Source organism: Oncorhynchus keta, unplaced genomic scaffold (genome assembly GCF_023373465.1).
Source record: "Oncorhynchus keta strain PuntledgeMale-10-30-2019 unplaced genomic scaffold, Oket_V2 Un_scaffold_5722_pilon_pilon, whole genome shotgun sequence".
NCBI classification, from domain to species: domain Eukaryota; kingdom Metazoa; phylum Chordata; class Actinopteri; order Salmoniformes; family Salmonidae; genus Oncorhynchus; species Oncorhynchus keta.
Window position 1 is genome coordinate 160,694 of NW_026290965.1, and position 17,621 is coordinate 178,314.

At 44.9% G+C, this 17,621-nt stretch overlaps 1 protein-coding gene across 11 annotated transcripts in view; it reads right to left on the reverse strand.

Annotated features, from left to right (window-relative positions):
- Positions 1–3,926: 3,926 nt before the first annotated feature.
- The window catches only part of npnta (nephronectin a), an 82,495-nt gene continuing 68,800 nt past the window's right edge, over positions 3,927–17,621 (reverse strand). For all 11 annotated transcript variants that reach the window (XM_052517045.1, XM_052517047.1, XM_052517053.1 and 8 more), the window contains 4 exons: positions 15,969–16,058; positions 12,305–12,403; positions 11,343–11,602; positions 3,927–5,411 (listed from right to left, as the gene is read on the reverse strand). In XM_052517045.1, coding sequence (XP_052373005.1) covers positions 5,301–5,411; positions 11,343–11,602; positions 12,305–12,403; positions 15,969–16,058 — 560 coding nt within the window. In that variant the 3' untranslated portion in view covers positions 3,927–5,300. The remainder of the gene's footprint in view (positions 5,412–11,342; positions 11,603–12,304; positions 12,404–15,968; positions 16,059–17,621) is intronic.

Below are 17,621 nucleotides of genomic sequence, written 5' to 3' on the forward strand. Positions count from 1 at the left end.
CTATTTTGTCTTGGCTGTGTGCTTAGGGTCGTTGTCCTGTTGGAAGGTTAACCTTCGCCCCAGTCTGAGGTCCTGAGCGCTCTGAAGCAGGTTTTCATCAAGGATCTCTCTCTTTACTTTGGTCCATTCATCTTTCCCTCGATCCTGACAAGTCTCCAAATCCTTGCCACTGAAAATCTTCCCCACAGCATGATGCTGCCACCACCATGCTTCTCCATGCAACAAGCTGATTTGTGGAGTGCTGCAGAGATGGTTGTCCTTCTGGAAGGTCCTCCCATCTCCACAGAGGAACTCTGGAGCTCTGTCAGAGTGACCATCGGGTTCTTGGTCACCTCCCTGACCAAGGCCCTTCTCCCCCGATTGCTCAGTTTGGCCAGGTGGCCAGCTCTAGGAAGAATCTTGGTGGTTCCAAACTTCTTCCATTTAAGAAATATGGAGGCCACTGTGTTCTTGGGAACCTTCATTGCTGTGGAATTTTTTTGCTACCCTTCCCCAGATCTGTGCCTCGACACAATCTTGTCTCAGAGTGCTACGGACAATTCCTTTGACCTCATGGCTTGGTTTTTGCTCTGACATGCACTGTCAACTGTGGGACCTTATATAGACAGGTGTGTGCCTTTCCAAATCACGTCCAATCAATTTAATTTACCACAGGTGGACTTCAATCATGTTGTAGAAACATTTCAAGGAGGATCAATAGAAACAGGATACACCTGAGCTAAATTTAAAGTCTCAAAGCATGTTGTCTGGTATTTCTGTTATTTAAAAAAAATACATTTGCTAAACTTTCTAAAAACCTCTTTTCACTTTGTCATTATGGGTATTGTGTGTAGATTGATGAAAGAAACAAATATTTACTCAATTTTAGAGTAAAGCTATAATGTAACGAAATGTCGAAAAGTCAAGGGGTTTGAATACTTTCCGAATGCACTCTATCCACCATCTTTGTTAGGATTTAGGAAGTCTCGATACAGGTGTCTGAGAGGCACATTACCAGAGATGGCCAAGATTAAGAAGTCATTTTCTTTTGCAACGCTCTGTATTTTCTGCTGGCTGCCCCACCACCACAGAAAGTGCTGAGCTCGGCTGAAACACCTGCATTTTGGAGCTGCCTTACTCAAGAAAGCAAAAAGGAGACCATGTTTGTATGCGGCTTTATTAACTCAATTTTTATTATTTTTACATTGTTTGCAAACTGATAATATCACGTATTAATAACAAAATTACAAGCAAAACAGGCAAGCCCCCCCCCCCAAAAAAGTACTGTATATATATGTATTTGTTTTTACATAATAGTGTGGTGCTCAAAACAGGTGGGGCTCTGAGTCATTTCATATTGTTGATGTCTTCACTATTGTTCTACATTGTAGAAAATTGTAAAAATAAGGAAAACCCCTGGAATGAGTAGGTGTACCCTGGAATGAGTAGGTGTACCCTGGAATGAGTAGGTGTACCCTGGAATGAGTAGGTGTACCCTGGAATGAGTAGGTGTTCCCTGGAATGAGTAGGTGTACCCTGGAATGAGTAGGTGTACCCTGGAATGAGTAGGTGTTCCCTGGAATGAGTAGGTGTACCCTGGAATGAGTAGGTGTACCCTGGAATGAGTAGGTGTACCCTGGAATGAGTAGGTGTTCCCTGGAATGAGTAGGTGTACCCTGGAATGAGTAGGTGTATCCTGGAATGAGTAGGTGTTCCCTGGAATGAGTAGGTGTACCCTGGAATGAGTAGGTGTACCCTGGAATGAGTAAGTGTATCCTGGAATGAGTAGGTGTTCCCTGGAATGAGTAGGTGTACCCTGGAATGAGTAGGTGTTCCCTGGAATGAGTAGGTGTACCCTGGAATGAGTAGGTGTATCCTGGAATGAGTAGGTGTTCCCTGGAATGAGTAGGTGTACCCTGGAATGAGTAGGTGTACCCTGGAATGAGTAGGTGTTCCCTGGAATGAGTAGGTGTACCCTGGAATGAGTAGGTGTACCCTGGAATGAGTAGGTGTTCCCTGGAATGAGTAGGTGTACCCTGGAATGAGTAGGTGTATCCTGGAATGAGTAGGTGTACCCTGGAATAAGTAGGTGTAACCTGGAATGAGTAGGTGCACTTTGGAATGAGTAGGTGTGTACAAACGTTTGACTGGTACTGTATATACAGTATTATATACACACTGAGAATACCAAATATTGCTAACATTGAGTTGCGCCCGCTTTTGCCCTCAGAACAGCCTCAATTCGTCAGGGAATGGACTCTACAACGTGTCGAAAGCATTCCACAGGGATGCTGGCCCATGCTGACTTCAATGCTTTCCAGAGTTGTTTCACGTTGGCTGGTTGTCCTTTGGGTGGTGGACCATTCTTGATACACACAGGAAACGGTTGAGTGTGAAAAACCAAGCAGATTTGCAGTTCTTGACACAAACCACTGCACCTGGCACCTACTACCATACCCCATTCAAAGGCACTCAAATGCTTTGTCTTTCCCATGTGATGGAACATTTTATGTTGGTGCTTTTCTATTTCTACATTTCTGTGTTCTATGTTTGTGCTTTTCTAATGACCGTTTTCTGTGTTCATGCAAGTGACTAATTGAACGAATCCTCACTATTAGTAACTTCAATTTGGGAGTACTCCCAGACTCGTTTTGAGAATGAAAGATCTCTCAGTTTTAAGGTCTCTGCTTAGAGAGAAGAAGCCTCGTGAGGTATTGGTCTGTCACAAGCATGACCCAGTATTGGTCTGTCACATGCATGACCCAGTATTGGTCTGTCACATGCATGACCCAGTATTGGTCTGTCACATGCATGACCCAGTATTGGTCTGTCACATGCATGACCCAGTATTGGTCGGTCACATGAATGAAGCAAACGTTAATGATGAACGAATAAGCTAAATTATGCTAATATAACTTTTCTGTATATAAGAGATCTAACGGGACTGCCTCGGTAGAGCTCCTGATCGACAAAATGATGACAAAAGGTTTTCCTACTAATTATTTGCCTCCTTTTGAATGTCATTGTATTTCCAAGCCACTGTAATGGACTTTGGATGAAATCTTCATCAGGGCTCATTGACGATGCATTGAGTAGAATGTTCAGTCGGGCAACAACCCAAAATGAGCGTTCAAAACAATATCGTGACAAACATGCAACCCATGAATAGACCTCTATATATGAGTGACTGTGTCCAACACACCACCACTTATGTTGGGAACCTACTGACCCCCAAAAATATTTTTGTTCTCAATTACATGTATTGCTAAAATAATGGTTGATGGAAATACAGGAAGGCACCACATTACTACAAAACAGCTCAATCAAGCATGATGGTATTGTAAGTATAAAAGTAAAGCTTAATTTCATGTAATTAAAAAAGCTTGAAAAGGTAGTGGAATGGTATTAGTGTGGTGTGTGAAGAATCCAATACTTGAACTTGTATGCGGTACAAATTACATTATTGTGGGCACACCTCCTCAAATAGTATTAATTAGGCTGTTTGATAAGGTTTGAATCCTAAGCAACCTGCATACACATTGTTTGAAGTGCAATAGACCAACATAGCACAGGAGGCTGCTGAGGGGAGGACAGCTCATAATAACGGCTGGAACGGAGCGAATGGAATGGCATCAAACACATGGAAACCACGTGTTTAATGTATTTGATACCAGTCCACTAATTCTGCTCCAGCCCGTCCTCCCCAATTAAGGTGCCACCAACCTCCTTTGCAACATAGCTAGTGTAGTAGGTCAAAGCTATGTGCCGGAAAACCTTAGTGGAACATGGGTGGAGTGGTCATTGTGGTGCTCATGTGAATGTTTGGCTTCAGACAAATGCCTACTTCTCACTTAAAGGGTTTGTTTTTTTGTTTTAGATTTGATGTAAAAGTGTGTCACACAGAAAAGACAAAGACAACATGACAACGACACGCTTAGTCAAACATGTATCAGTCAATGTCCTTTTATTTACATCATTGGCTGAGTATATTATGAGAATTTGGTGAACTGATCCATGCATATAGTACAGTTTGAATTTCCAACAGATCAGAACCTTCATTATGGCAGATGGCACAATAATGCAACTGTGTACTGCGAAACGTTAAAAAACGACTGAGGAAGTGATCTAGTAATTCAACATAAAGCATGAACAGATATGATCATTTATGTACTGTAAACAGCCTTGTATTCCCACAAGGTTCAAATGTTTATCCATATATTGATCTTGAATTATAGAAACAAACGAAAACCATACATTTTTCAACTCCAATTAATACATAAGTCTGAATTTACATAAACGTATAAACCACACAGCTTAATATGAGCATGAAAGTGTTCTAGAATATGTACACACGACTACATTTACAATAATACACTGGGTGAGAGCCAGAAATCGTTGATACTGTCATCGCCAGTACAACCAACTTGCACTTAATAGAACAAAGCACATAGAGAGAAATCACGGTCAATCTTAAAATTCAGAATTCAGATAATAAAGGCTTATCATGTGAACTTGCATACAGTTGTAGCAATAGTAACATGCCTCAGCACTAGTTTTACAGAATTTGATTTGTCTAAATAAACGGAGCAGGGTTTAGATTTTTCATTCTCCCCATTGTCATTACAGGTTGGTGTCTTCTCTTGTTGTCCCTGGGTCCTGCTCATTAGGGCACAGAACGGGAAATGTTTTAAAATGCTCTGCAACGGAAAATGTAAATAATTGTTTCTTATTGGACAAGCCCTCGTAGTCCCTCCTTGTTTCAGTCAGTTTTTCCCTGTTTGGTACCTAATGAACACGACGCAGGTTAAAACAGTTATACAATATAAATGATGGATAGCAAACAATCAGATATGGCTTCAGACTAAAATATGAAAGCAAGATGATGAAACATCGATGGAGGCCTTTGGGCGGTGTGATTGGCTGGGTGGCATTGCTCACAGGGACGTTTCCAGGGTTACCAGCGGCAAGCACAGGTCAATAGTGAGGAACCGGGTGATGGAGAGTTGGAGAGAGTGGGTAGGGGTGGTGGGGGATCACATGGTGGACCCTCTTTCTCCCCGGTGGTTTGGGGTAGTCTTCTTATTGGTGGAAGGGTTTGGTGCAGTCTAGTTATTGGTGGACAGGTTTGTTGCAGTCCTCTTGTTGGTGGACAGGTTTGGTGCGGTCTTCTTATTGGTGGACAGGCAGAGAGAAATGCCCCTTCTTCCCAGAGGTGCTCTTGGACCCTCTATGGGGGTCCAATCAGAGTCTGCTCCTCCCTGGGCTCTTTCTCTCCACTTCTCTCTTTCTCTCTCCATCTCTGTCGCTCTCTGCTGTGTGTATTAATGTCTTCTCAGATTGTGCTCCTCGGTGCAGGAACCTTTTCTCAAGGTGATGTCATCCACGGCCATCTCTCCGCTCCGGCCACGCCCGCGCTCGCCCTTCAGAATCACCTGGGAACAATCAGCACCTGGGAGGCACTTTGATTACAAAATGTAATCTCAAAGAGAAAGGCACAATAGGGACAACTAATTATCTTTGCTTGAATGGTGTAGCCAGGAGAAAGCAGTCAGCTTCAGACAGCTTACAGGGGAAAGGCAATGACTTGAGAGGAGGGGGCATCGATGGTTAGCCAGGGAGAAAGGCAGTCTGCTATGACTTGAGAGGAGGGGGCAATGGTTAGCCAGGGAGAAAGGCAGTCTGCTATGACTTGAGAGGAGGGGGCATCGATGGTTAGCCAGGGAGAAAGGCACTATGACTTTATGGTTAGCCAGGGAGAAAGGCAGTCTCTGCTATGACTTGAGAGGAGGGGGCATCAATGGTTAGCCAGGGAGAAAGGCAGTGACTTGAGAGGAGGGGGCATCGATGGTTAGCCAGGGAGAAAGGCAGTCTCTGGTATGACTTGAGAGGAGGGGGGCATCGATGGTTAGCCAGGGAGAAAGGCAGCTATGGAAAGGCAGTCTGCTGTGACTTGAGAGGAGGGGGCATCGATGGTTAGCCAGGGAGAAAGGCAGTCTGCTATGACTTGAGAGGAGGGGGGCATCGATGGTTAGCCAGGGAGAAAGGCAGTCTGCTATGACTTGAGAGGAGGGGGGCATCGATGGTTAGCCAGGGAGAAAGGCAGTCTCTGCTATGACTTGAGAGGAGGGGGCATCGATGGTTAGCCAGGGAGAAAGGCAGTCTCTGCTATGACTTGAGAGGAGGGGGGCATCGATGGTTAGCCAGGGAGAAAGGCAGTCTGCTATGACTTGAGAGGAGGGGGGCATCGATGGTTAGCCAGGGAGAAAGGCAGTCTCTGGTATGACTTGAGAGGAGGGGGGCATCGATGGTTAGCCAGGGAGAAAGGCAGTCTGCTATGACTTGAGAGGAGGGAGGGGGCATCGATGGTTAGCCAGGGAGAAAGGCAGGCTATGAGAAAGGGGGCATGGTTAGCCAGGGAGAAAGGCAGTCTGCTATGACTTGAGAGGAGGGGGGCATCGATGGTTAGCCAGGGAGAAAGGCAGTCTGAGAGGAGGGGGCATCAATGGTTAGCCAGGGAGAAAGGCAGTCTGGTATGACTTGAGAGGAGGGGGCATCGATGGTTAGCCAGGGAGAAAGGCAGTCTCTATGGTTGAGAGGAGGGGGCATCATGGTTAGCCAGGGAGAAAGGCAGTCTGCTATGACTTGAGAGGAGGGGGGCAGCCAGGAGAAAGGCAGGACTTGAGAGGAGGGGGCATCGATGGTTAGCCAGGGAGAAAGGCAGTCTCTGCTATGACTTGAGAGGAGGGGGGCATCGATGGTTAGCCAGGGAGAAAGGCAGTCTCTGGTATGACTTGAGAGGAGGGGGCATCGATGGTTAGCCAGGGAGAAAGGCAGTTATGGTTGCACCGATGGTTAGCCAGGGAGAAAGGCAGTCTGCTATGACTTGAGAGGAGGGGGGCATCGATGGTTAGCCAGGGAGAAAGGCAGTCTGCTATGACTTGAGAGGAGGGGGGCATCGATGGTTAGCCAGGGAGAAAGGCAGTCTGCTATGACTTGAGAGGAGGGGGGCATCGATGGTTAGCCAGGGAGAAAGGCAGTCTGCTATGACTTGAAAGGAGGGAGGCATCGATGGTTAGCCAGGGAGAAAGCCCTTCACCAGGAGAGAGCTCTTCACCTGGGCACTTCGCCATCTCCGACAATCATAGAACCTCCATAGCGTAGTAGTTGAACATCAATTGAGGACAACCATGATTCAAACACACACACCAATAACCGATGTGTCAGTCGTTGCTGAAGGTCAGTCACAGATGGCAAAGACAAGTCAAGTGTGGTATCAGACATACTACTGTATACTGTTTTATAGTTTAGGAACAGCTGCTCTTTCTATGGCATAGACTGACCAGGTGAAAGCTATGATCTCTTATTTTTGTTACATGTTAAATCCACTCCAATCATCAGTGTAGATGAAGGGGAGGAAGGATTTTCAAGCCTTGAGACAATTGAGACATGTATTGTGTATGTGTGCCATTCAGAGGGTGAATGGGCAAGATAACATATTTGAGTGCCTTTGTACGGGGTATGGTACTAGGTGCCAGGCGCACCGGATTGAGTGTGTCAATAACTGCAATGCTGCTGGGTTTTTTAATCTCAACAGTTTCCCGTGTGTAATAAGAATGGTCCAACACCTAAAGGACATTCAGCCAACTTGACACAACTGTGGGAAGCATTGGAGTCAACACGTGTCAGCATCCCTGTGGAACGCTTTCGGCACCTTGTTTAGTCCAAGAATTGTGGCTCATCTGAGGGAATAAAGGGGTGCAACCTATAATATCAGGTGTTCTGTATATATACTACTGTATACGGCTTTACACTCTCTATATACTACTGTCACCTGTTTTACTCTCTTTATACTACTGTATACTTCTTTACACTATTTATATACTTCTTTATACTGCTTTACACTCTTTATATACTTCTTTATACTGCTTTACACTCTCTATATACTACTGTCACCTGTTTTACTCTCTTTATACTACTGTATACTTCTTTACACTCTTTATATACTACTGTATACAGCTTTACACTCTTTATATACTTCTTTATACTGCTTTACACTCTCTATATACTACTGTCACCTGTTTTACTCTCTTTATACTACTGTATACTTCTTTACACTCTTTATATACTTCTTTATACTGCTTTACACTCTCTATATACTACTGTCACCTGTTTTACTCTCTTTACACTACTGTATACTTCTTTACACTCTTTATATACTACTGTATACAGCTTTACACTCTATTATTATGAAAAAAAAAATATTACTTTACCCCCTTTTTCTACACAATTTCGTGATATCCAATTTATAGTTACAATCTCGTCTCAGGAGAGAAGGTTGAGAGCCACGCGTCCTCCGAAACACGACCCTGCCAAGCTTCACTGCTTCTTGACACACTACTCGCTTAACCAGGAAGCCAGCCGCACCAATGTGCCTGGCCCACCACAAGGAGTCACTAGAGCACGATGAGACAAGGAAATTCTGGCTGGCCAAACTCTCCCCTAACCCAGACAATCAAGAGAATTCCAAGAGTGTGCAAAGCTGTCATCAAGGCAAAGGATGGCTACTTTGAAGAATCTCAAATATAAAATCTAACACTTTTTTGGTTACATGATTCCATGTGTGTTATTTCATAGTTTTGATGTCTTCTCTATTATTCTACAATGTAGAAAATACAAAAAATAAAGAAAAACCCTGGAATGAGTAGGTGTGTCCAAACCTTTGACTGGTACTGTATATATACACTACCATTCAAAAGTTTGGGGTCACTTAGAAATGTCCTTGTTTTTTAAATAAAAGCACATTTTTGTCCATTAAAATAATATCAAATTGATCAGAAATACAGTGTAGACATTGTTAATGTTATAAATTACTATTGTAAATGGAAACAGCTGATTTTTTTAATAGAATATCTACAAAGGTGTACAGAGGCCCATTATCAGCAACCCTCACCCCTGTGTTCCAATGGCACATTGTGTTAGCTAATCCAAGATTATCACTTTAAAAGGCTAATTGATCATTAGAAACCCCTTTGGCAATTATGTTAGCACAGCTGAAAACTTTTGTTCTGATTAAAAATGCAATAAAACTGGCCTTCTTTAGAATAGTTGAGTATCTGGAGTATCAGCATTTGTGGGTTTGATCACAGGCTCAAAATAACCAGAAACAAAGACCTTTCTTCTGAAAGGTTCTGAGAAATTAAGGCTATTCCATGCGAGAAATCGTCAAGAAACTGAAGATCTGGTACAACGTTGTGTACTACTCCCTTCACAGAACAGCGCAAACTGGCTCTAACCAGAATAGAAAGAGGAGTGGGAGGTCCCGGTGCACAACTAAGCAAGAGGCAAGTACATTAGAGTGTTTAGCTTGAGAAACAGACGCCTCACAAGTCCTCAACTGGTAGCTTCATTAAATAGTACCCACAAAATACCAGTCTCAACGTCAACAGTAAAGAGTTAACTCCATGATGCTAGCCTTCTAGGCAGAGTTGCAAAGAAAAAGCCACATCTCAGACTGGCCAATAAAAATAAAAATTAAGATGGGCAAAAGAACACAGACACTGAACAGAGGAAGATTGGAAAAAAGTGTTATGGAAAGACGAATCGAAGTTTGAGGTGTTCGGATCACAAAGAAGAACATTCGTGAGACGCAAAAAAAAGGAAAATATGCTGGAGGAGCATGGTGTTAAGCTGTCAAGCATGGTGGAGGCAATGTGATGGTCTGGGGGTGCTTTGGCGGTGGTAAAAGTGGGAGATTTATACAGAGTAAATGGGATGTTGAAGAAGGTAGGCTATCACTCCATATTGCAATGCCAAACCCTGTGGACGGCACTTATAAACTACAAAGCCAAAAGTCTGCAAGAATGTAATTGCTGCAAATGGAGGATTCTTTGACAAAAGCCAAGTTTGAAGGACATAATTATTGTTTCAATTAAAAATCATTATTTATAACCTTGTCAAAGTCTTAACTATATTTCATATTAATTTTGCAACTCCGATCCAACAGGTCCCAGACGTGCTCAATGGGATTGAGATCTGGGCTCTTCTCTGGTCATGGCAGAACACTGACATTCCTGTCTTGCAGGAAATAAACACACAAAACGAGCAGTATGGCTGGTGGCATTGTCATGCTGGAGGGTCATGTCAGGATGAGCCTGCAGGAAGGGTACCACATGAGGGAGGAGGACGTCTTCCCAGTAACACACAGAGTTGAGATTGCCTGCAATGACAACAAGCTCAGTCCAATGATGCTATGACACAACACCCCAGACCATGACAGACCCTCCACCTCCAAATCAATCCCGTTCCAGAGTACAGGCCTCGGTGAAACGCTCATTCCTTTGACGATAACCGCGAATCCGACCATCACCCCTGTTGAGAAAAAACTGCGACTCGTCAGTGAAGAGCACTTTTTGCCAGTCCTGTCTGGTCCAGCGATGGTGAGTTTGTGCCCATAGGCAACGTTGTTGCCGGTGATGTCTGGTGAGGACCTGCCTTACAACAGGCCTACAAGCCCTCAGTCCAGCCTCTCTCAGCCTATTGCGGACAGTCTGAGCACGGATGGAGGGATTGTGCATTCCTTGTGTAACTCGGGCAGTTGTTGTTGCCATCCTGTACCTGTCCTGCAGGTGTGATGTTTGGATGTACCGATCCTGTGCAGGTGTTGTTACACGTGGTCTGCCACTGCGAGGATGATCAACTGTCCATCCTGTCTCTCTGTAGTGCTGTCTTAAGCATCTCACAGCACGGTCATTGCTTGCCCTAGCCACATCTGCATCCTCATGCCTCCTTGCCGCATGCCTAATGCACATTCATGCAGATGAGCAGGGACCCTGGGCATCTTTCTTTTGGTGTTTTTCAGAGTCAGTACAAAGGCTTCTTTAGTGTCCTAAGTTTTTGTAACTGTGACCTTAATTGCCTACCGTCTGTAAGCTGTTAGTGTCTTAACGACCGTTCCACAGGTGCATGTTCATTAATTGTCTATGGTTCATCATTGAGCAAGCATGGGAAACAGTGTTTAAACCCTAAAGCCAAATCAAGAGGAATTAGGGAAATTAATAAGTGTGTGTGTGTGTGTGTGTGTGTGTGTGTGTGTGTGTGTGTGTGTGTGTGTGTGTGTGTGTGTGTGTGTGTGTGTGTGTGTGTGTGTGTGTGTGTGTGTGTGTGTGTGTGTGTGTGTGTGTGTGCACGCTACATTGACAGAGAATAATGACGATCTGTGACGTTAATTGGATTTTTATGAATTATCTTTGAAAGACAGGGTCCTGAAAAAGGGAAGGTTTTTTTGCTGAGTTATATATATATATATATATATATATATATATATATATATATATATATATATATATACACTACTGTATACTCACACTCTCAAGTCCCGTGCCCCACAGCGTGATCTGGGTATGTCTCCAGCCGCTACCCCCTGTCCTTCCCCACACGGCCGGGCTGTACTGCTTCCCTTTCTTCACAAACACCTGGAGCATACCCACATGGTGTCCTGCCAGCTTGTGGCGGAACGACAGACACAGGTTACCGTCGTCCCAGGGAGGAGTCAACGGGAGGACCAGGCGCGCCCCTCGCCCGCTCTTCTTGTCGCTCACCTCAGGGATGGTGAGGTATTTTCCACCTGTGGAGAGGAAAGAGGAAGAGAAAGTGATATCACAATCAGGGTAGCGTTCAATAGGAGAAAACGTTTGGAAATGAAGGAGATGCTAGAACACTGGTTTTAGTTGTCAGATGGATGTGTCTCAATCAGATTTTTGTTATCGGCAGCTCCATTTTACAGAATATTGTCCTCATTGAAATTCATGCCGAAAACCTCCCAAAATGTCCTCCTGGGACTATAAAGTTAAACTACTAAATAGAGTCAGACTAGGCTGAATTAAATTTACTCTTGACATATGATTGAGTGGAACCATTGCAAAAAAACACATTTTGTTTTCTCTGAACCAACTGTCCGTCAGTAATCAAGTGTTTTGTTTTGAATACTGTTGACTAATGAATCTCTTCAAAAGGCATTTGTTTCTCAATGAATAATAACCACAGCTAGTTCTACTAAGGATCAGACCTTCCTGTGTAAAACCAGCAACACACTTTTAGAGCCAATGTTCTAATATGAAAAGAAAACGTCTGTGCTTATCATTAAAATGTTAGTATCTGAACGCAAAAGTGAGGTTAAAGGGTATCTTATCTTATGTATCTTATTTTTGCCTTCCCTGAGGAAATATTGCTTTATCTGAACCGTTTGTAACAATGTCCAGAATAATCCACTTTGCATTAATCTGGCTAGCAAAAAGAAAAGTCTAAGAAAGTGAACTGTGGTTCTTACCAGATGGGTCCGGTGTTGTCTCCCAGTGCAGGTCGCCATCCTTGTCCCGGATCCAACCACAAAGGCCGTTATCAAAGGAGCAGCTCAGGTAGCCAGCCTCTGAAGAGGAAGTTAAACAACTATGTTTCACATATTTCAAGTACCTTTACCCCACAAAGGCTCTCCTTGTGAGAACTAAGCTCACACAAAGGCTCTCCTTGTGAGAACTAAGCTCACACAAAGGCTCTCCTTGTGAGAACTAAGCTCACACAAAGGCTCTCCTTGTGAGAACTAAGCTCACACAAAGGCTCTCCTTGTGAGAACTAAGCTCACACAAAGGCTCTCCTTGTGAGAACTAAGCTCACACAAAGGCTCTCCTTGTGAGAACTAAGCTCACACAAAGGCTCTCCTTGTGAGAACTAAGCTCACACAAAGGCTCTCCTTGTGAGAACTAAGCTCACACAAAGGCTCTCCTTGTGAGAACTAAGCTCACACAAAGGCTCTCCTTGTGAGAACTAAGCTCACACAAAGGCTCTCCTTGTGAGAACTAAGCTCACACAAAGGCTCTCCTTGTGAGAACTAAGCTCACACAAAGGCTCTCCTTGCGAGAACTAAGCTCACACAAAGGCTCTCCTTGCGTGAACTAAGCTCACACAAAGGCTCTCCTTGTGAGAACTAAGCTCACACAAAGGCTCTCCTTGTGAGAACTAAGCTCACACAAAGGCTCTCCTTGCGAGAACTAAGCTCACACAAAGGCTCTCCTTGCGTGAACTAAGCTCACACAAAGGCTCTCCTTGTGAGAACTAAGCTCACACAAAGGCTCTCCTTGTGAGAACTAAGCTCACACAAAGGCTCTCCTTGTGAGAACTAAGCTCACACAAAGGCTCTCCTTGCTTGAACTAAGCTCACACAAAGGCTCTCCTTGCGTGAACTAAGCTCACACAAAGGCTCTCCTTGCTTGAACTAAGCTCACACAAAGGCTCTCCTTGCGAGAACTAAGCTCACACAAAGGCTCTCCTTGCGTGAACTAAGCTCACACAAAGGCTCTCCTTGCGTGAACTAAGCTCACACAAAGGCTCTCCTTGCGAGAACTAAGCTCACACAAAGGCTCTCCTTGCGTGAACTAAGCTCACACAAAGGCTCTCCTTGCGAGAACTAAGCTCACACAAAGGCTCTCCTTGCGTGAACTAAGCTCACACAAAGGCTCTCCTTGTGAGAACTAAGCTCACACAAAGGCTCTCCTTGTGAGAACTAAGCTCACACAAAGGCTCTCCTTGTGAGAACTAAGCTCACACAAAGGCTCTCCTTGCTTGAACTAAGCTCACACAAAGGCTCTCCTTGCGTGAACTAAGCTCACACAAAGGCTCTCCTTGCTTGAACTAAGCTCACACAAAGGCTCTCCTTGCGAGAACTAAGCTCACACAAAGGCTCTCCTTGCGTGAACTAAGCTCACACAAAGGCTCTCCTTGCGTGAACTAAGCTCACACAAAGGCTCTCCTTGCGAGAACTAAGCTCACACAAAGGCTCTCCTTGCGTGAACTAAGCTCACACAAAGGCTCTCCTTGCGAGAACTAAGCTCACACAAAGGCTCTCCTTGCGTGAACTAAGCTCACACAAAGGCTCTCCTTGTGAGAACTAAGCTCACACAAAGGCTCTCCTTGTGAGAACTAAGCTCACACAAAGGCTCTCCTTGTGTGAACGTAGCTCACACAAAGGCTCTCCTTGCGCGAACGTAGCTCACACAAAGGCTCTCCTTGCGTGAACGTAGCTCACACAAAGGCTCTCCTTGCGCGAACGTAGCTCACACAAAGGCTCTCCTTGTGAGAACTAAGCTCACACAAAGGCTCTCCTTGTGAGAACTAAGCTCACACAAAGGCTCTCCTTGTGAGAACTAAGCTCACAGAAAGGCTCTCCTTGTGTGAACTAAGCTCACACAAAGGCTCTCCTTGCGTGGACGTAGCTCACACAAAGGCTCTCCTTGCGTGAACGTAGCTCACACAAAGGCTCTCCTTGCGTGAACGTAGCTCACACAAAGGCTCTCCTTGCGCGAACGTAGCTCACACAATGGCTCTCCTTGCGTGAACGTAGCTCACACAAAGGCTCTCCTTGCGTGAACGTAGCTCACACAAAGGCTCTCCTTGCGTGAACGTAGCTCAAATCACTCCCGCTGTGTGCCTTTGATTCCAACAGATGCAGCCTCATTTCCATTCTCTCTTATGTACATGAAACATACAGAAGATGTGAAAGAAAGGTGGTGAAGTTATTACAGAACAATAAATATTGATTCTCTAGAGTGGTGGACTGAGAGCGCGGTGATGGATGAAATGGGAACGAACTGATCTGAATTGCCTGTGAAGTAAGCATTCATTTTACAAAATAAATCTGATGATAACTGTGTGTGGATTTGTGTGTGCGCGTGTATGTGTATGCTTGTGTGTTTATGTGATTGCATTTGTGCGTGCGCGCTTGTTCTGTATGTGTGTGTGTGTGTGTGTGTGTGTGTGTGTGTGTGTGTGTGTGTGTGTGTGTGTGTGTGTGTGTGTGTGTGTGTGTGTGTGTGTGTGTGTGTGTGTGTGTGTGTGTGTTCATCGAAGTGTGTCAGCCACCATATCATTTAATTTAGCCACTCCGCATAAACCCTCAACAAATACATTGTGGTCATGACAGTGAGTAATCGGATATGAATGATCATTTCGATTTTGATTTATTTGTTTTGGACATAAGCCATAATAATTAATGCGTCGCCAGTACAAATTGTGTCTTGAGATGAAACTAGCATTCGTCATTTTGACCCTGAACATAGGGTCGTGAAAAGCACATAGCAGGATCATTCTCTGAGCCAATGAAAGCACTGTTTCACTCCAAACCACTGATCCGATCATGTACGGCGTGCCAAAATAAGCCCATAGTGGAATCATTAGGCAATTAATTAGTGTTTTATTGACATCAATAAATCACATAAGCAAGCCCCAGATGTGATGGATAACGTTCTCAAGTACAAAGAGTACACTGCTCTTCCTTATTCAAGTGTGTGTGTGTGTGTGTGTGTGTGTGTGTGTGTGTGTGTGTGTGTGTGTGTGTGTGTGTGTGTGTGTGTGTGTGTGTGTGTGTGTGTGTGTGTGTGTGTGTGTGTGTGTGTGCGTGCGTGCGTGCGTGCGTGCGTGCGTGCGTGCGTGCGTGCGTGTGTGCGTGCGTACGTGCCTGCGTGTGTGTGTGTGTTTGTCTAACTGCCGCATCGGTACCTGTGGAGGCTGCTGAGGGGACGACAGCTCATAATAATGGCTGGAACCATGTGTTTGATGTTGTTGATACCATTCCACTCATTCCACTCCAGCCATTACCACGTGCCCGTCCTCCCCAATTAAAGTGCCATCAACCTCCTGTGGTCGTTACATTAAACCTTAAACTCAACCAATCAGTCAATCATGAAGCAATGCATTCTGGGTAGGTGTCTTATAAACAAGCAGGATGAATTTAATCGGTGACTTTCCCGTGACAGTGCATCAAAAACACACCAAGTCACTACCATATCTTTCCCTCCGCAGCCTTTTTCCAAAGCGTTGCAGAACCGAAATGAATCTGGGCTGGCGAACGTAACTCGTTCATCATCGTTTGACTTACGTCCTCTGTAGGAAGTGTTAGGAAGCGTGGAGATGGTTAGTGTTTGACAAATGTTTCTGTTTACCTGCGTCATCCTTCGCTTCGTCGGCCGTGTTGCCCAGCTCAATGTCAAAGTCGACCCCCAAGACAGTGTTGTGATCATGGTTACGTGGAACTAGGGGAGCAAAGAGAAAAGGCCAAATCAAGAAGTATTAGGGACATTAATAAGTGTGTGTGTGTGTGTGTGTGTGTGTGTGTGTGTGTGTGTGTGTGTGTGTGTGTGTGTGTGTGTGTTGTGTGTGTGTGTGTGTGTGTGTGTTTGTGTTGTGTGTGTGTGTGTGTGTGTGTGTGTGTGTGTGTGTGTGTGTGTGTGTGTGTGTGTGTGTGTGTGTGTGTGTGTGTGTGTGTGTGTGTGTGTGTGTGTGTGTGTGTGTGTGTGTGTGTGTGTGTGTGTGTGTGTGTGTGTGTGTGTGTGTGTGTGTGTGTGTGTGTGTGTGTGTGCGCGCTACATTGACAGAGAATAAAAAATACCCATTTTGTTGATAATGATAGATAGTAGGGAGAAGAGCAATATCCTCTGGGATATTTGGCTGTTAATCAAATTCACACACAGTTGAATACGTTCTCAGGCAGGTTTGACCAACGCTATATAAGAGCATGAAAATCAATTTCAACCCTCCACGATACGATATCATTTGGATAGAGACATAATACATGGCACCTGAATTAGAACAAAAATATATTCAAACATTGCAGTACACTGTACTACAAACGGGTTCACATATTAGGTCCATTCTGCCTACTGTACTCAACTCTGCTAATTCAGACCCTATGATTGGTAGCCACAGAGCAAGGGGTGTAGTGGAGGTGTGTGTGTGGGGGGAGGGGAGGGGTCTTCAGCTGTTTCTGATGCAATGGCCGTGTAAACGCTGTGACGTGCGCACGCACACGACCCTGGGGCCCCTCTCTCGTGGCACAGTGACACAGACGCTACTGAAATAACCCTCAGTCTCTACTGATATAACTGTGGTCATACTGCCTAATATACTGAAATGCCAAGCCGCCCCAAAGCCTGAAAGGTCACAGGTCAAGTGGAAACATGGGAAACATGTACTGTACTTCTTGTCTAGCGCAACGTCACTCAAAGGTCTATTGACCAGGTTTAACTTGTCAAACATGATGTTTAGATTAAGTTGCTTATGGAAAATGATATTTTGACAATGACAAAATCTGGTGATAACACGCATGTTATCATCAAAGAAATATAGGATTGATAAAACATAACTGCCAACACCTCAATCAGGGTATGATACACTGATACTGTTCCACAGGCGCGACACTTGACCTCTGAATACTAACCCCTGGCTCTCCCACCCCACTTTGTGTCCTAGCAGTCTACTTCATTTACCGCAGTGTTAGCCGCTAGCTTGGGCCACTTCTGACCTAAAATTGTTGTAGCACGCCAGCCAGCCTGCCTGCCTGCCTGCCTGCCTGCCTGCCTGCCTGCCTGCCTGCCTGCCTGCCTGCCTGCCTGCCTGCCTGCCTGCCTGCCTGCCTGCCTGCCTGCCTGCCTGTCTGTGGAATCAGGAAGCAGAGGGCTATGCACATATTCCCTGGCAAGACACCAGGCTCTCCAGCAATGCCAGGCATCCAGGCCATAGACGTATCCAGGCCAAGGAGGGGGGTCCTCCCTAGGAGCTACATTAGCTGAGTGTGCTACTGTACACTCTTAGAAAAA